Below are 19,673 nucleotides of genomic sequence, written 5' to 3'. Positions count from 1 at the left end.
ATTAATCAGAGTTTCTCGTTGGTTACTAGTAGTTACTAGAGTGTTAATATTGCGTTACTCATGTGTTCTTGTGTAGTTATTCATTAATGATGGAACAATATTCTAAAGTGTTAGCCTGACTGTAATACAAAGCCTAGATCAAAAAATAACATTTTTATACCACTAAACCATGAGCTAATTTAGTTTAGATCAAGAAAATCTACACTGGACAGAAGGGTGACCATCTGAACAACAGCTATAGGCAAAGATGTGAATTTACCAATGAAGTTATAAGTATGACCAAATAACCATTTAGTCCAATTATTATTAAATCATCCAAACAATTGACTAAAATAATTGGACTAGCTAACAAAATATAGGGTTCCTCTGAAGTTTTGTTTTTCAATGCTAGAAGCTCTGTGGACCCTCTTCGTATGCTACTGTTTTGGGACACTAAGAAAACAAAAACTACAGCATTTCTACTTTAGTGTTAAACCCAATAAATAATATAAACTTAGGTTATAGTCTGTTTCTGGAAGCATTTGGACTAACAGGCGAGGTCAGAGTTTCCTCCCTTTAGTTACACACATTAGTTTCTGGACACTAAGACCCTACCCATAATCCTCCAGAAAACCCACCTACTCAGGTGACTATAAAGTCCAGGTCTGACAGCACAGAGACACTAAAGCTCAACACAGGAGCATCCTGAACATTTCTACACACTTAGACAACATGGACACAAGAGCCTCCTTCTCCATTCTGCTGCTGCTGTTTGGTGTCTCACAGGCATCTCCTCTTATGGTAAGATCCTGTCTAGTCCCTCCCTAAACAATCAAGGTTCCTCAGATAAGTCATTTTAAAAATCTCTCTTTCTGCCTCCAGGAGGAAAGGTTTGAAGGAGTGTTTGTGTCAGAGCCTGAACCTCTGGACATCACTACAAGGATTTTGGAGTCCAACAATGGTCAGGCACTTTGTATATTTCTATAAAGCCAGAAGTGGGTCACATTTCCAAAAAGTGTTCAAAGATTATAAATAGCTTGTGTTATTTCACCAGTGTATTTCATTTTAAATGCAGGGTCTTCTGAAGTCCTGATCGAAGGAGACCTGGTGTTTCCCAAAACCAGAAATGCTCTCTACTGCTTTAACAACAACTGTTTCTGGAAGAAAAACTCTAACAACATAGTGGAGATCCCTTACATAGTGAGCGGTGAATTCTGTGAGTCAATCTCCTTCAATCATTGAATCTATCAATCATTCATTTAAATGTCATTTTAAAGCTTTGGACCCTTTTGTTTGCAGCTTATTATGACAGATCAGTGATTGTGAACGCCATGTCCACCTTTCACTCCAAAACCTGCATCCGTTTTGTGGCCAGATCAACTCAGACCGACTACATCAGTATTGAGAACAAAGATGGGTGAGAAAAATCATACCTTCTGGACTCTGTTTTACAAACAACATTAAATCAGACTGATATTGTCTAACATCTCTTATTTCTCTCCTCTCAGGTGCTACTCTTCTCTTGGCAGAACTGGTGGGAAACAGGTGGTCTCCCTCAACAGGTACGGCTGTGTGTATCACGGTATCGTTCAGCATGAGCTCAATCATGCCCTGGGCTTCTATCACGAGCAAACCAGGAGCGATCGTGACAAGTATGTCAAGATCAACTGGGAGAACATGTCTCCTGATATGGCCTACAACTTCCAGAAACAAAACACCAACAACCAAGACACTCCATATGACTACGGCTCCATCATGCACTATGGAAGAACAGCCTTCTCCATCCAGCCCGGGCTGGAAACCATCACTCCCATTCCTGATGGGACGGTGGAAATCGGACAGAGGCAGGGAATGTCCAACACCGACATCCTGAGGATCAACAAGCTATATGGATGCTGAAGATGAGGAAAAATTAAACATGTATCATGAGTCTTTGCTTTCTGGTGGTGTTCAAATATGTAATTGTGTTGGGAAAAATAAAGTTAAAGTACAATACAACTTAATTTTATATTGTTTGTGGTTTTTATTAATGAGCTGGTTAGTATTACATCATAATGGTGTTTATTTAGCAATAATTAATCAGTGTCAGAGTGAAATCTTGCATGTATTATTTTAAAGTATAAAAGTTATATATTTAGCATAAATTCCAAAATATAAATAACAAGAAAATTCCAAAAATATATTTACGAGCTGACCCAATTGAACTGAATGCTTTAATGGTTTACCCTTGGCAATAAAGAAATCGCACCTCTCGTTACAATGGTATGACCAGAATCGGGCTTACGAATCACTGTCAGTAGAGAGGGGTGATCCGTTTTTAAACGTCCACGTAAGCAGTAACACGAGCAAATTATTTACTTTACTCATATAATATAAGATGTTTTAGCTATATATAGTCCAAAGGATCGTTGTAAATGTACAATTTGCGTGATTTGTATCAACTTTAGCCACCTCTCTATCTCCAGTGCTCCCCTATAATGGACGGATCCATTGTGTTTTTTCAGTTCTTCTTTCGCGCATGCGCAGCAGTCTTTTGCCATCCGGGAGGGTTTTGCGTGTTGGGTTCGGACCTGCCATTGTCTTGCTTTGTTCTTGGGTTCAAAAAGCCGTTTTTTATCTGCATTAATTTCGGTGAGTACTGCATATATATCATATTAGTATAATAAGCCTGTACAGCGTTGTCTTGAGTTTTTGTAAACCCGTGTTTTTATAGGATGGCCTTTTTTGGGCTCACGCTCGTGATCAGCTGTTTTACATCATGATGGCGGAGCTCGCGACACGATGGCAATGAAATCAAAACAATGAAATGTTTGGTCCTTTTTGTTCTTTATTTAAATACTGTATTAATTATTAGCATCGCCCTCTGTTGTATTTGAAATGCTTTTAAATTGTGGTTTTTAAGCTAGATTTGGACCGGTTAGGCCTCATGTTAGCCGTTTAGCTTTAGCGCGAGACCGGCGCATGAGTTTCAGTTCAGACCTAAAAACTCATTCTCAAATTCAATTAAATACTTTTATACAGCAATATATCCATATAAAAACATGAATTGGTTTAATATGAGAAATATTTACTTGTGTGTGTAATTTGCTCACGAGGCAACATTGGGTTACCAACTTGCATGTTTACCTGGATCTGCAATTAAGCCAGTTTATTAATCGTTTATAAGGTTTTATTTAGCATATTTTATGTTAGTCTTATTGATGGCTTGGGTGGGTTTAGAAATCTCCTGCCACATCTAAGTTACATGTGGTTTCTTTTGTGCTCCTCCATGATATGAATCCGAGCACAGATATGTTCATTAATATCTTCATTGTGTTTTCACAGGTGTCTTTTATGAATAATCAAAAGCAGCAAAAGCCAACGCTTACCGGCCAGCGTTTTAAAACAAGGAAAAGAGGTAAGTAGACAAAGGGACATTTAATAACGTTTTAAAGCAGTGCCTCCCATTTTAAAGTTTCTCATTTCTTCACAGATGAAAAGGAGAGATTTGACCCTACTCAGTTTCAAGAAAGTATTGTTCAAGGCTTGAACCAAACTGGCGCAGATTTGGAAGCGGTAGCAAAGTTCCTCGATGCCTCTGGCGCCAAGCTCGACTACCGCCGGTATGCTGAGACGCTCTTCGACATCCTGGTGGCTGGAGGAATGCTGGGTAAGCACCTGGCTATGGTCCCATCAATGCAAGTAGGTATTACTGCAGACCGGAGACCTCCAAACTGGGGCGTGAAGTAGGGCTGGGCGGTATGCGCAAATTTCTTTTTTTTTGGCTGATTTGCGGTGTATGGTATCTCTTTATTTTGTATTTGAATTAAACAAGTGAATGTAAGCATGTATGCATGCGAAAATATTGGTTAAGCTCACGTTGCGTTCTAACATTGCAATCTAAAAACATAATGCTTTTAAAGGAAAAGTTATTTTTATTAAACTAAAAATGGAAATAATAAAAAAAGCAGTCTAATTGAGTAAAAAGGCTATTTTGACCCGGGGCTCGAAAATGGCAGGGTAAGAGTGGGTAGTGACTCTGGGTGTAACTAAATAGGTTCCATTGTCCAGTGAGGTCCGCTTGGGGAGTTCTTTACCACGCTAATCAGCGCCAATCCCGCCGTGCAGTCAATTTCACTGGTTAAGGTTAGGTTTAGGGGTTAGCATTTTTGTAGCAGTGTAGGAAATCAACACTGATTAGCACAACCAGTAAAATCTTTAGAATCAGCTGTGGGGTGGAGGTTGAGTTGTCAGGAGGAAGCCACGCCCAATTTTGGAGCTTCCACCCCAATATGAAGTGACGTGGCAAAGTATGGTAACCCATACTAGGAATTTGTGCTCTGCATTTAACCCATTTTAAGTGCGTGCACAAACAGCAGTGAACACACCCGGAGAAGTGGGCAGCCACTTATGCTGCGGCGCCCGGGGAACAGTTGGGGGTTTGGTGCCTTGCTCAAATTGTGTAATTATACCGTATAGAAACTGCACTAATATGCAGGGCATTGAAACTGCTTTCGAATGCGCGCTCTCACTTCACTTTCGAGATTCGCGGTAATGTGGACTCTATACTACCGAGCGTACGTTCTTAGCACACATTTTACAAGATTAGATATTTGTGGTGCTTGGTATCTGCAAATCATTTGCCATTGTCCTATCAGTCATCTCTCCTTGCTCTCTGTGTGTGTGTGGGGTAAGTAACTTTCATGTGCTGTAATGTAACTGGCAACTTCTAGCTAGCGACTAATGTCCCTTTAGTGGACTCATAGAATGCGTTATTTGTTTTCCATGCCTTTCTGCATACGGATTCACGCTTTGGGCACACCCCTAACCCTGCCCCCCGATGTCATCGTACATCACGATGTTTCACTGTAGACATCGTCCGATGCCAATTTGGTAGACTTCACCCAACCCTACTGTGCATTCACTCCCCCCACCTACAATTCCTGCCGGACCTGAGACTCGAACTTGCAACCTTTGGGTTACGAGTCCAACTCTCTAAACATTAGGCCACGACTTGGAGTTCCCTCCCCCATTTGGAGATCTCCTGGCTGCAGTTATACCTTTCTCTATCAATGGGCTGGTATTAATTTCTTGAAGATTTGTACATTCTTTTTATACTTCTTGTTAACATTTGCTTTTACTGATTACTTGTATAAATGTATGTATCTACAATTTTTCTAAAGGTTTTATTTTGCTAATGCTCAAGTATTTATAAAATATTTTTTGCTAATTTATACGTACAATGTATCTAAAGGTTCTTTTTTTTTTTTTACTACACCTTTTAACTAATTTATACATAGGTGCTATTTGTGAATACAATTTACTTTTTAAAATTACTCTTACTAACTTTAGTGTACATTTAATTTTTTTTTTTTACTTAATCTTTTCTAATAAGTTATGTAAAGTGTGTATGTTTGTAATTAATTTTAATGTACTTGCTTTACTTTTACTCTTTTCTTATATCTATCTATTTAACTGCAAAGTTTGTATTTTTTTTTTTTCTCCATGTATTTTTTTCTAATGCGTACAATTGGTAAATTTTTATTTAAATTTACTAAGTATTACAAATATATTATATGAAGCGTACATCTATTTTTACTAAATATTTTCTATATATATAATTTATTTTACTAGTATTTGTGTATATGAAATGCATTTCTACAAATATGTAACTTATTTTTATAGCCCCAGGAGGTACTCTATCTGATGACTTGACCCGTACGGAGTTCTGCCTCTTCACTGCAAGTGAAGACCTGGAGACCATGCAGGCTTACGCTCAGGTATTTCCTATTAGATTAGATTAAACTTTATTGTCATTATGCAGAGTACAAGTACAGAGCTAATGAAATGCAGTTAGCATCTAACCAGAAGTGCAAGAATATAGTGTTTACCTCACCTGTATATGCTACCTGGCAAATAGTCTAGTTTTGGAGCTTGTTCTGAATTAATATCACTGTGACGGGTGCAATTTGTACTCCCTGGCTTCCTATTTACAAGTCTCAGCATGTTCACCTTGTGTTGTAGGTTTTTAACAAGCTGATCAGGCGTTACAAGTACCTGGAGAAAGGGTTTGAAGAGGAGATCAAGAAGGTAAGCAAAATTGTTGAACTAAGGATTACACCATATTTGTTAGTCAAACAAAGTCTTTCGTTGTGCATTTGGAAAGTCCCATGGTGTTATCACTCTTCCTTGTCTTGTTTTTCTTTCACAGCTGCTGCTGTTTTTAAAAGGGTTCACAGAGTCAGAGAGGAATAAATTGGCCATGCTTGCTGGAATCCTGCTGGCCAATGGCAATATATCAGCCTCCATCCTGAACAGCCTCTTTAATGAGAACTTGGTCAAGGAAGGTAATGGCAGACCTGTGTAATCTCTCTAGACTACCAGTGGCGCTTTCCGAGTGAAGTTGTAACTGACTTGTCGTCTGGGTTTTATCGCAGGTGTCTCTGCAGCCTTCGCTGTGAAACTCTTCAAATCTTGGATCAACGAAAAAGACATCAACTCAGTTGCTGCTAGCCTGCGTAAAGTTGGCATGGACAACAGGCTGATGGTAAATATCGTACTGCAGCCTCCGCTTGGGATAAAGCACTTAAAGATTCCCAAAAGCATCCAAAATCTAGCTTAGTTGGAGTAATATAAAAGTTATATAAAAATGTATGTAAAGGGTTAGTGTGCAAATAATACTTGGCTTATATGTAAATTAAGCTATGTAATTACATTTAAACATGACCTTTGAATGTTTTGGAAAATATTCTGTAAACAATGCAGACCTGCCAACCTGTACGCATTTTGCGTAGCGGGCACGCATTTTGACCTCAAAGTACGCCGGTACGATTTGTCACTTTAAACTACGCAAAAACCTGGTAACGCCTTTGTGCAGCACAAACCTATCAAGCAACAGCAATGAAAGGGCACTTCGACCAATCAGAGCGCTGGGCTCATTCCCCATCTAGCAAGTGTGATTGACAAATGCGTAGACCTATCCTAATATTAGGGCTTTTAGTCCAAAAAAGTGCACATACTTGGATAAATACTGATATATTTGCACTGGAGCTTTGCCCGTGTCTAATAAACCTTTAAAAAAAAGTTGTACCGGACCATTCACATCTGCGTTCAGCTGCTGACAGAGCAGACAGTTACCATGTTTGGGTAACAGCTTCACAAACAGTCTTTTCAACTACACAGTATTTCTGTATTACAGTCATTCATTAGTTAATAGTTCAGATATAAACACTGTTTATGGTAGCGATCAAAATAGACCTTTTGAAAGTTAACTGGCGCTTCAAATAACGTTTGTTGATTGCATTGTTTTGCCACTAGGTGGCGACAAGTGACTTAAAATATATTTGTGATTGAATCAAGAGATTCGTTTAAAAATGCTGATTCATCCAGTAAAGAAACGAGTGAAGTATTTGAGAGACATTAAGTCATTAATTCAAACCACTTTTTCATAATTTAAATTAATGTATTTATAATATATTTAGTTCATATTAAAATGTTTAATAATTCGTTCAAATTAAACCCTTTTAAATAGACTGCAGCAATGGTATTTTGTCACATTTTGTTTTGTGGGAGAATCGTGATCCCTGTTTGAGGCAAAAATTGTGATTCTCAATTTATCCAGAATTGTGCAGCTGTCGTATGTGACTTAGTGCAGACCTTTGGGAAATATTTAACATGAATAACGTTATCCTAACACTACATAATTTAAGCTAGTTTGCCTCTTCACCTGGCATTTAAGTTGGCTCGGTGACAGAAAAGTGTGTTCATGACTTGCAGCTAAAAAAAAAAACAGGACATCAGATGAGGACACTGACAGGGAGAGAGAGCAGCAGACCTAAAAAGAAACCAAAAAGAGTCCATGCCTCACAGCAGTTCCTCACAAAATATCAGGATGTCATACCCCCCGCTTTTTTGCCATCACACAAGTGGTACTCAAAAAAAAAAAAAAAACATTTCAAAGGTTGGCAGGTCTGTAAATGTAAATTTCAACTAATGTTAACAGTAAATTTTAAATAAAACGTAAGTGGAAAAATTAAACTTGTAAAAAATGGAAATGTTGTCTTGGCAAGTAACTAAAACTTAAGTTTGAAGTTCTAAGATTACTAAAACTAAACTGGAAAAAATAAAGCAACAACTGGCAAAGCACAAATTACGTAAGCATAAACTAAAATGAACAAAATCTGTAGTTTGCCGCCTCAAATAATGTCGAAGTTCTCTCATGCCACAATCTTTTTTTTTTTTTTTTTTTTTTTTTTTTTTTTTGTTTGCTCGTTGATGTAACCGGTTCCTCTTTTGCCCAAAACAGGAGCTTTTCCCTGCCAACAAGCGTAGCTGCGAACACTTCTCAAAATACTTCACTGACGCTGGGCTGAAAGAGCTCTCGGACTTCGCTCGCAACCAGCAGTCCATTGGAGCGCGCAAAGAGCTTCAGAAAGAACTGCAAGAACAGATGTCCCGTGGCGAGACCCTCAAAGATGTGAGTTTCTGCCTTGTCTAGGACAAGTTGGACACACAAAGAACTTTCAATTTGAAGCGCTTTAAAAATTGAACTATATTTAAAACTTAAGTGACTTAATTTTTGGCTTTGGAGGTTTATTATGCCTGTATTTGACTAATTTTTGTATTTTGTTCGCCAGATCATTGCCTATGTTCGTGAAGAGATGAAGAAAACGAGCATCTCCGAGCAGACAATGATCGGCATCGTGTGGACCAGTGTCATGAGCTCCGTCGAGTGGAATAAAAAGGAGGAGCTCGTCACAGAGCAAGCCATCAAACTCTTGAAGGTATCGATGTTTCTGAAAGGTTTGTTTCGCAATACTTCCTATTATCAAATTACTGGTAGTAATCTTGCTAACTCTCTTTGCAGCAATACAGCCCACTGCTGAAGGCCTTCACCTCCCAGGGCCTGTCTGAGCTCACCCTCCTGCTGAAGATCCAGGAATACTGCTACGACAATATCCACTTCATGAAGGCCTTCCAGAAGATTGTGGTGCTTCTTTACAAAGGTGTCTCTTCAATAGCTGGTCTCTTCAAAACTATGCACCTAAGCCCAAGGCTTGGCTCATTGTGGTAGTTTTTGTACAAAAATGTTACCTAGCCTGTGCAATGCTATATAGAGGTTATACCCGGTTGAAGATGTTTTTGTCTTGCCTGTAGCTGATGTTTTGAGCGAGGAGGTCATTTTGAAGTGGTACACAGAAGGCCACGTGGCCAAAGGAAAGAGCGTCTTCCTCGAGCAGATGAAGAAGTTTGTAGAATGGTTGAAGAACGCTGAGGAGGGTAAGCTTGCTTGTTTCATCATCTTTGAAACTTTCCGATTAAAATGGTATCCGTAATCATTGATTTTGTTTCTTTCAGAGTCCGAATCCGAGGAAGAGGATGGAGACTAAAGAACCATGTCAGCAGAATGTTGTTACAGAAGTGCTTTCTATTTTTTTTTTTTTTTTTTTTTTTTTTTTTTTAATTCTACCTCCTGTTTTTCAAACCATAACATTTAGATGTCATTTAAGGGCTTTATAACAAATTATTAATTTTAACTGATTTTTCTAATATTGAGGTTTACACTTAAAATAGCACAAGTTATGGTCAACCTTTATAGTTATTTACTCACTCAAGGAACTTTTAAGTGTTGACACAGTTTGGACATCTTAAATTATTGTTATAATGATTCGTTTATGAATTGACATTCCATTGAATTAGATCAGGCTGCCTTGTTTGCTTTTAAGACGCCCTTTTCTATATGGTATCGATGCCTTCATGCCCCGTCATGATCAGTGTCCGCAAAGGGTGGAAAAAAAACAGTCAACTTGTCTCATTGTGATGTTATTGCCAAAGGGTTAAGTCCTTCTCCCATAACATCCATCAGCGTTCTGTTCCCTGCCTATGAAACTCTACAGAGCTGAAAACAAATTGCTGATCACCCTGTAAAGACCCTTAAATGACTCCCAACCTCTTCTGATGCATCGCCCATCTTATTTGTCACCGATTTCTTTAATCTGAATAACTAATTGACTTTTTTTAAGAAATAAAGACCTAGAAGTATGTTTAGTGTGTGTGGGTCTTGTTTTCGGTCTAACATGATTTTGAATAACTGCAAAATTATCATTTTTAAAGTTGCATGCAATGTGACATCCACTAGGGGGCACCTCAAATCCAAAAATGAACTACTTTCAGAACATCTTCAAAAATAATTTAATGGTTTGAAAGTCATGAGAACAGACATTTTTCTTGTACAAAAATACTTGATTAAATAGCAGCCTGTTTGATGCTTGGCATGTGCAAAAGACCACTTTTCGAAGAGCGGACAATTCAAGTATTAGAATACGACAGGCTTGTTCAAAATGTTTTAAAGGTAGGCCATATTCTTGGTATAATGCATTGACCTTTTACTTTTTAAAAAGTGCAAGTATTTACAAACGATTTACAAAAGCCTTGCCATATTACAATATTTCCAGTACATTGTGGTACTTCCACCACCTTTTTTTGCTTCTGTATTGAAAAAATTACTTGATTCAAGGAAGAGTCGTTCTACACAGTCTGCAGATTCAGACAAACTTATAAGCTGAAGTTCTGATTTTGTGCAAGACACGCAGGTAAACATTTTGGATATTAACAACTGGTTGGTACATCTTGATGCTTACACAAAAATAATTCTACCTCTTAATTACCTCAGATGCAGTATCTGAAAATAAATTGTAACTGCAGTAAATGCTCAAATTTGTCATTCCTACTAATTCCGTTAATGTAAACAAAACAAGGCTCAGCAGATGTTTTAATGGTGAACTTGAGCTTAGCACATGCTCGAAGACCTTTCCCTTAGACCTTTGTCAACGTGAAACGTGCCAATTTGTGGAACACTTTCTGAAATCAAACTGCCATTTTTTTTTTAAGCCGAGCTAGACTTTAAGCAGTAATTAGGCATAGCCAATTAAATTCCCAGATGAAACTCCCATCTACTCATATCTCAAAAGACCACTGTCTCTTAAATATTTTTGGTTCCATTTGGTGCAAATCGGTGGACAAAAAAATCTATGTTGACATCATGAATCAATATAGCTTTGTGCATGCATTTTTAGAAAATACAATTGCGTAGCTACAGTTGTGGCAAGTGATTGCATAATTGATGCATCAACTGTGCACTCTTGAAATGCATTTAATGCAACAAGCTTGTCTTGACATTGGCGCCCGTGAGTTGGACTTGTGCTCAAATGGCCTTCACGTAAGTTTAGTGGAATCTACAAGACTGAATTTGGTGTTTTCTGATTCAGAAGCATAAGCATGCCCTTTGTTGTTACAGAGTGACCTCGATGTACCCTCTTCCTGAGTCTGCAAGGGTGCACACTGCTAATCGTCAGTCTATGCAACATTGTCACCAAAGTGTGTTCTCAATGTATGACCACAAGGATTTAGGGTAGGCTGTTTAACATTTGGGGCCAGGGTCATAACCCAGGACTCGTGTTAGGGATCGTGTACCTTGACCAACACCAGTTCCCAAGATATGTAAAATTATCTCATTATGAAATACTTCCGCCTATAGCATTCAGTCATGTAGTACTTGAACTTTCTAATAAATATTTAGCAAGTTTTTCCCAACTCAAATTATCATGCTGAGGTTAAAATCTTGTTTACAGTCTCCTGAGTGCCATGTTGGGATCGTGGTCCCAGCGTCGATGTGGAGTCAAGAGGGAGGGGATGAGATTTTTACCCGCCGTTGTACTGACAGCGACCACTGCAAACCGCAAGGTTTCAATTACCATCATGTGATGTACAAGAGGCAGACACAAGCCTTTTTTTAAGGCGAGGGATGGTGTGGCTTACTATATCTGATACTGAAATAGCCTCCCACCAGGTGCAACTTTACACATATTCTCCGGTTACATTAACCAAAACAGTGGATAAAGTGGACACACATGCAGAAAAAGTGCAGATTCATCTCTCTTCTTGTTGTTTGTTTTGTCTGTCCTCAGAGATTAAAAAAAAAAAAAAAAAAAAAAGAGTTTTGTCTCTGTGCAAGGCAATGTCTCTGTACATGTAAACATTCAGAAGTTGAGAGCTCCTACGTAGCAGCGGACAGTCGGGTGAACTTCTGCTGTCACGCAGTTGTGTGCTTTTCCCCATCTCTAAGCTGCAGAAGTACATAATAATTGAAAGGTGTTAGAATGCGCACCCGCACAACAATCGGTTTACAATTCTATGCGAAATATGTAGGCATGCATTAATGCAATTGATCACCTAAGAGAACAATTCAGGAAAAGGTAGTGGCAAGGTACTTCTGGCAAGTAATATGAAGTTTGGCATGCAAATACATTACCAAATTTGTAACAGTTTCTGGAAACCAACCTTCACAAGCTCAACAGGTGGCAGTTAATAGTTTCATCACCTTCAAGTACTTACCATTTTTCTTTGGTTACTCAAGCAGAAGGTACAAATGGGTCGAACCGGTGGAGTTTTAAGGTTGCTGTTGCTTTGTAAGATGTTGTGATATTTCAGACACGGTTGCCCGTCCATGCAGTCCTCCCCTAGCAGAAGCACATTGGCCAAGTGTGAAATGTAGCTTGATGCCAATCGCAGGGTCTCGATTTTGGACAACTTCCTGTCGGCTGGCTCTGTAGGGATGAGGGTACGCAGCGCCGTGAAGGCAGTGTTAACACTGTGTGTGCGGTCTCGCTCCCGAGCATTAGCTGCCTGACGTTGTTTGCTCACCCCTGCAAGTCTACGACCCCCTCTGCGTCTCCCCACCTCCCTGTGGCCCCGCATTGGGCTCTCTGCTCCAGTGGATTTTTCTGAGCTTTCACTGCCACTGTCGAGCTCATCAGGGTCTGAGGGTAAGCTCTGGGTATCATGTGGAAGATGCTCGTGCTCCCCTGCGGTGGACTTCATGGTGTGCAGAGACAGACTGGTAGTTGTGGGTAGTCCATGGCGTAGATGCTGGCTGCCCATGGTACTTTAAGCTGAGTGAAAATAGCAGCCGGGGGGCAGCTGTGTCTGATCTGGTATCCAGAGATCTTCCGTGGCCCCGTTGCACTTCAGCATGCCATTTCTTGAATGACTGATCCCTTTCTGGATTTGTCCGCCACCATGTGGCTGTGGAAAAGGATGGACAGGTGGAGCTGGGGGGGCCACCTGTCATGCCCCAAAGAAGGAGGACATTTGAAGATATATAAATAAGTGCACGCACCATCAAACGTTCAGGGGTTTTGGTGTTTTTTTTTTTACACCTTTGGCCTGTAACATTTGGGTACCGGGTCCTCTGGGTGACCTTGTGCAGGTCAACAGGAAGCCAGGGCGGTGATCTGACCTACCTTCCCTGAGAAGACCTTTGTTTTTGTCCCTTTATTCTGGTCCATTCATCCCTTGTTCCTGATATTGTTTGCTCAACATTTCATGTTCTCTATGGCTTATAAAGTCTTTGTAGGTTACTTAATTTTCTTGTAATAACTAAGCAACCTTGTTCAGTTTGACCCAGCGCTAAATTTAGCTCCAAAAAGTTTATAGACAGCGACTGTTGTCGTTGCCTGTAAAATTTGTATCACATGGACTGTGTGTCACTCCAGGTCCAAAAGGAGGGAGAGAGACAGTTGGGATTTTACTACACATAGGGGGCAGTGTTTCAAATATGCCAGAATGTAATTCAGAACACCTGTTTGACATGGGCATAACTGTGAAGAGAGTTCTTGGAAAAGGTTTTACTCAAATCAAGGTGCCAAAATCAATCTGCGCTTATGGTAACTGGAATCATTTGCTTACTTGAAGGAGTATTCAACATTGGTTTTCTGAACTTTTCTAAAAGAAAAGCTATTTTGCCAGAAGTTTTAACATCCACACCACCACCACAAGAACCATGTAAGTGCTATTCAAACCAGTGAGTCTTTCCTCCATTAGCTTTAGTTAATGTTAGCATGTAGCTCACAACATTAGCTGTGTAAGAGTTCTCTCTTATTAGTCATCCTGCTCCTCTCTAATGCACTGTCTGACTGAACATCCCAGGTGTGTTCCTGTTTCTCACACGCATGTACTGTGGTCCATCTTTGGGGGGAGTAAATATATCAGTTAGTGTTCCCCATACCTATATTACATTGCTGCTTTGTTTGTATGGTGGTTTGGCAGTGGTTTTTGGTTTATTTATTAAGTTTAGTTAAACTCTGTTGTGGAAAAAAAATTATTTGCTTGATAACAGTTTTATCTTTAAAGTTTAACCAGATTCTATGGTTTCCTTAGACTGGGTAGTAGGACACTAGGTTCATATGTTTGAGTATTCACCACTAGATGTCAGTAGCACACCACTGGAGATTGTTGTTCCAACAAAGTCTAAGAATTGACAAGAATAAGTAGAACTAATTAGGCATGAAAACAAAAATAAGGTTTTAATGCACCGTTACCATATTAGAGGTTCCAGTGTGGAACTTATGAGCAATCAAATCTTAATGTATGGAACTTGTCATTACTTCATTGAAACCTAAATTACTATTGACTTCCTTACAGACATTTGGGAAGTTGTCCAAATTAATTATTCGTATACATTCACATGACAGCTCTTAGCTAATTTGATTAACCCTTTAAACTCTTCCTGAAGACCTAAAATACAATACTTGCGTTCCCCAAGTTCCCAAAGTGGATGTTCACATGTGTCCTCAATGAGCTGCCCGTGGCCCAAACAAACGCTCCAACTGGTTTATTGTTTACCCTGACAGCATCGCCTCTAATCTTTAAGAGTGCCTGCTGGGATGCAAAACAAAGATACGCCATTTATAATCCTCCGAAAGATTGCTTGGCACTTAAATTTGCAGGTGAAAGCTCCTGGTAAGTTGCAGAAGTCAGGCATTGGCTTATAGCGACGGTTTCCTGAATACCCGACTTCGGGGAAGCAAGCAGAGCATGAAACAATTCATATTCTCATTGAATGGTTTTGCAGTTTACATAGACAAGATGACATAGTTTACAATCCAGTTCCAGTTGAATGAAGGTGAGTGCCAATTAGCATTTTAAAGGCCTAATTTCCTGTGAAGCAAGATTATAAAGCTCTGTGCACACCTTTTAAGCACCTGTTTTAAAACTCTGTTGGAAAGAGTGTGATTAGATTCTCAAATTAGAACACTTTCAAAGCCCAAACGAGAGTTTCTGGCAGTTTTCTCTCTCGGGTTTTGGAGTGCTCTTACATACAGGTCAGCGTACAAAGGACACCCCATCCACCTACGCATAGATCAGCACACTTTAAAAGCAACTAATCTATTTTTAAACCATGCCATAAAACATAATCCAAATTTTAAGGTCAATAGCAAATCATGTCTGTGAGATGCTGGTCCACTGAACAGCAGCGTCAAGAGACCATTAGCATCTTGTTATGCAGTACATTTTCATGTTCCTCATCATACAGTCTTAAAATATATCATTGAATTTTAAATTCAGACTTTTTGAAGATGTAAACCGTATCACTTCCCAATTAAGTTAACAGGGGGTGATAAAAAAAAAAAAAAGTAATACTCTGGTTTGAATGTATGTTCAATATTAATTGTGCTAACTTATTAATGCTAACCCAGTAACCTTATCCCACGTTTACCTTTTGTATTGTATTTAAGTACCAAAAACTAGTTCCTTAAAATCATGATGTGAACGAAGTAATGGCTGAAAATGTGTAAATTAGTTGTGATATTATCTAAAACAAAATGACTAAATAATTTTAGCAGTCCATACATCAACAGAGATGAACGCCATTTCACCTGAAAAAATTAAGAGAAATTAAAAGAAACAGATACAGAGATGAACCATTCACAATAAGATCAAAAACATGCATTTAGAAAATAATTAGGTTAATTTTCCCTGGATGACTTTAACAACATCCTCCTCTAGGAAGCGGCGTCATTTTGGAGAGGAAAATGGAATGAACAATGAAAGCATTAACAAAAGATTTAATGAATTCTGATGATTTGCTTGTTTTAATTTTGTTTGTGTCACTCTAAAGTTATAGAGTTCAAAAGCAACTGCGTAACAGGAACAACCCATTGAACAGAACAAAAGACAGACAGAGAATGTAAGGGACTGAGTGGGAGACCATATAATAAGGTAAAGAAGCATATGATAGTCCAGCACAGATGAGAGACACCCTTCATGCTTTCATTTCTCTTGCTTGGCTGGAGAACCTTATGAGGGTCTCTCTAGTGCCCTTGCTGACCATTAAAGGCAACTAATTGGAGCCCAGGGACAGACAGCTCTGAGGGCTATAGAAACCTCTCAAAGAAAAGAGTTCCCAGAGAAGATCTTTACAAGGAAAAAAAAGTAAATACTACTGCAGTTTAGGACCACAGTCCACCATGTACCTTCTTGGTACTTCAACTCAAGGGAGGAAAGGAAAAAAGGAAGGGAAAAAGTCTGAGGTGATGGGTTTCTGGGATATATGGTTTATTCTGAGTCATGCTTGAGAGATCTGAACTGTGGCCAGAAAACTGCACTGCTTTCTTCTCAGCTTTTCACTTTTCTCCTCTAATCTCCTGTGCGGTGGTCTTAACTTGTAGTAAAGGTATAGTAACCATGTTTCTGTTGGCATATTGATTACCATTTGTAGAACCACAGTTTTACTACAAATACCAAGGTTAAACTATGGTTAGTGTAGAAAAACCATGGTTAATGTTCGTAAGGGAAGAGATAGCATGGACTTAGTTTTAGCAGATTTGTACACATGCATGTGTAGCTACGTGAACAGCCTCTTAAACGCCACTAATCAGATCTCAGACTAGCATACAATGACATTTAGAAGCAACTTCTCCATTTATCTTTCTGAATGAATGGTACATTCAGGAATAATATACAGCTAGCTGGTCATTAACGCAAAATTAACCCAGACATGGTGATCAGGACCTTGGCATAAAGCCGATGGCTCTTGTAGCACTCTGAAGGGGTTTATTTTACACTAACGAGTGGCTAACTGCTAGCACAACTATTTACAACATAAATAAATACAAGGTCAGGTAAGTAATGTAACTTGTTTAGATAAGCTAATTTACAACATATACATTTATATTTATTAATTTAGCAGGCACTTTTTTTTTTTTAAAGCATTTTAGAAATGAGGAAAACAACCAACACAATAACAAATTTAGCTTAATACTTGTGCTAATCTGCAATCCGAGCTAACATATTTAGGCAGAAAGTAACACGTCTTCATCATTTTTAAGTTCTTTTGCATCCAGCTCTTTGTTTCTTACCATTTTCTTGTTTTTTTTTTTTTTTCAAGCAATGTTGAGGCTCTGCAAGCTGTAACTGCTTTGAGACATAACGTAAGTTGTTAATCGGCCAAGTTCATCGAAAACAATGTGTTGCTGATCAGTAAAATATCTCCCTGCATGACTCATGTCAAGTTCAAATAATAGATCAAATTAAGCTCATCATCTTTCAATATGACCTCTAGACAAGTAACTAAAGAGTATCTAGCATTAACTGGACAATCCCCAACAGGTTTAATTATAACACATGGAGTGAGAATCACAGCTTGACAAAAAGACGTTAGAAAGCTGTCATCATACTCCTCAGCTTATCACATCTCAACGTGCTATATAACAACACTGACAGAGTTAAGAATGCAAATGTATGGCTTCTTCCTCTTTATTTAAAAGAGACCTTGAGACATAAGATTATTAAAGCAATGTGTGCTATAATACAAGGTGAAGCTGATTAGCTCAAACCCCCTTTGACTCCTGTTAAATGACTAATGTACAGCCTCTCATGTCATATTTATATTATTAAATGGCTTCAACTGAAGTATCATAAAGACACAAGTGTTTAATAATTAAGTACATAGTACAAATATAATACATTAGCATAACTATTTACTCTTGAATTTTCTAAATGTAATAAGCATAAACCAGAGAACCACAGTTCTATGCCTTATCTTAAAATGAAATACTGAAATAATTATGTGCATAATAAAATATAGAAAACTACAGAATGTCACATTTTATTATTAGCCGTTTCAACACATACATGTTTTACCAAATAAAAAGAGCAGCACTTTTAGAGTTCATCCCACTCATTGATGTGAGCATAAGTATTGGGACAGTTGAACATAAGGCAGATATAAAAGATTAAAAGCTATTATTTAGTTGCAGATCCCTTGCGCACAATCACATCAGTGAGTCTGTGACCCATAGACATCACCAGACTCTTGGTCTCATCCTTTGAAATACTTTTCCCAGCCTTTAATGCAGCCAATTCCAATTGTTGCTTGTTTTGGGGAGTTTCTGCCTTTACTCTCCTCTTCAGCTGGTGAAATTCATGTTCAATCAGATTTAAATCTGGAGATTGACTTGGGCAATCTAAGACTTTCCATTTCTTTGCCCTTATAAATTCCTTGATTGACCTGGCAGGGTGTTTTGGGTCATTGTCCTGATGCAATATGAAGCACTTACCAATGAATCTGGTGGCATTTTCTTGAATATTGGGGGCAAGATGGTTTTGTACCCTTCCAAATTCATTCTGCTACTGTCATCATACATTAAATCATCAGTAAAGTTGAGAGGGCCTGTTCCAGAGACAGCCATGCATGCCCATGCCATGACACCACCTCCACCATGCTTTACAGAAGAGGCTGTATGCTTGGGATCATTGCAGTTCCCTTTTTTCTCCACATTTTTGCTTTCCCATCACTTAGATAAAGGTTCATCTTTGTCTCATCGGTCCATAAACACAGTTCCAAAACTCTTCTGGCTCACCTTTGTGATTTTTTTGCAAACTCTAATCTTGCCTTTGTATTTTTGGTGCTGGTCAGAGGTTTGCATCTTGCTGTGTAGCATCTGTAATTCTGTGTCAAAGTCTCCTGAGGACAGTAGATTGTCAGAGCATCACCCCAGCTTTCTGGAAGTTGTTGGTGATTTTACAGACACGTCTTTTAGGGTTCATTTTCACAGCTTTTATGATTTGTCTGTCATCAACTACTGTTGTTTTCTCAGCCGATCAGGTAGTTGTTGGTTGCTGGTGTCGCTGGTGGTTTTAAAACTCTTGATTTCTCCAAGCCCTTAGTTTTTCTCATATTCATCACATGCCTTGACTCCACAGCCAACAGAGCAATTTTGTCTTTACTGTTCCAATACTTTTGGAGGGCACTATATATATATATATATATATATATATATATATATATAATATGCTATTTGTATGCATGTATAATGTGTGTGTGTTTTACACAGAAGGCTGTTTTTAGGACCATTAAAGAGATAGTTCACCTGAAAATTAAAATTGTAAAAAAAAAATAATAATAATTTATCAAAAATAATAAATAAACAGGCTAAATAATGAATAGCCTACAATAGGTATGTATAATATATATAATATGTATAATACTGTAATGACAATAATTTGTATAATTTAATTAGGCTATATAAATACAATTTCATTCAGAAACACTACCTTTTTTTTCATTTCATTTATGAAAATAATTTTTAAATCTTTTATTTTAATATTTTTGGGGTGAAATGTGGCTCAGACATTTCTTGGTTTTACATTTTCACACTCAGACCATTTATTCTGTAAGGTAACAGAACACCACAATCGAATAACATAATACAACTCTGCCATCTTTCCATCTGTGTTAATATTCATTTAGGCTTTGTGAGACAAAAAAAAAAAAAAAGAATTGCTGATTGAAAGACATATTTTGTCTCACACAGTTTAGCTTCAAAACCACTAAGATCAGAGCAAAAGAACAGACTTTGTGCATATGTTGCTTG

At 38.3% G+C, this 19,673-nt stretch overlaps 3 protein-coding genes across 3 annotated transcripts; 2 read left to right on the top strand and 1 right to left on the bottom strand.

Annotated features, from left to right (window-relative positions):
- Positions 1-711: 711 nt before the first annotated feature.
- LOC306874769 (hatching enzyme 1.2-like) lies at positions 712-1,878 on the top strand (the record flags this gene model as incomplete). The annotated part of the gene is made up of 5 exons (XM_079425010.1): positions 712-780; positions 862-940; positions 1,055-1,195; positions 1,279-1,396; positions 1,488-1,878. The coding sequence occupies 5 exons, from the start codon at positions 712-714 to the stop codon at positions 1,876-1,878; spliced, it is 798 nt and encodes a 265-aa protein (XP_079281136.1).
- Positions 1,879-2,509: 631 nt separating this feature from the next.
- On the top strand, positions 2,510-10,001 carry bzw1a (basic leucine zipper and W2 domains 1a). The gene is made up of 12 exons (XM_079425021.1): positions 2,510-2,610; positions 3,304-3,376; positions 3,452-3,628; positions 5,644-5,738; positions 5,983-6,048; positions 6,170-6,305; positions 6,396-6,505; positions 8,264-8,434; positions 8,595-8,741; positions 8,825-8,963; positions 9,115-9,237; positions 9,316-10,001. The coding sequence occupies exons 2-12, from the start codon at positions 3,313-3,315 to the stop codon at positions 9,345-9,347; spliced, it is 1,260 nt and encodes a 419-aa protein (XP_079281147.1). The 5' UTR covers positions 2,510-2,610; positions 3,304-3,312; the 3' UTR covers positions 9,348-10,001.
- Positions 10,002-12,049: 2,048 nt separating this feature from the next.
- On the bottom strand, positions 12,050-12,897 carry LOC306875177 (transcription factor 15; the record flags this gene model as incomplete). Its single annotated transcript, XM_079425623.1, has 2 exons — positions 12,050-12,082; positions 12,352-12,897. The coding sequence occupies 2 exons, from the start codon at positions 12,895-12,897 to the stop codon at positions 12,050-12,052; spliced, it is 579 nt and encodes a 192-aa protein (XP_079281749.1).
- Positions 12,898-19,673: the final 6,776 nt, after the last annotated feature.

The sequence above is a fragment of the Barbus barbus genome (assembly GCF_936440315.1).
Source record: "Barbus barbus genome assembly, chromosome: 9".
NCBI classification, from domain to species: domain Eukaryota; kingdom Metazoa; phylum Chordata; class Actinopteri; order Cypriniformes; family Cyprinidae; genus Barbus; species Barbus barbus.
Note: the sequence above shows the minus strand (reverse complement) of the source record. Positions and strands in the feature narration are given on the sequence as shown.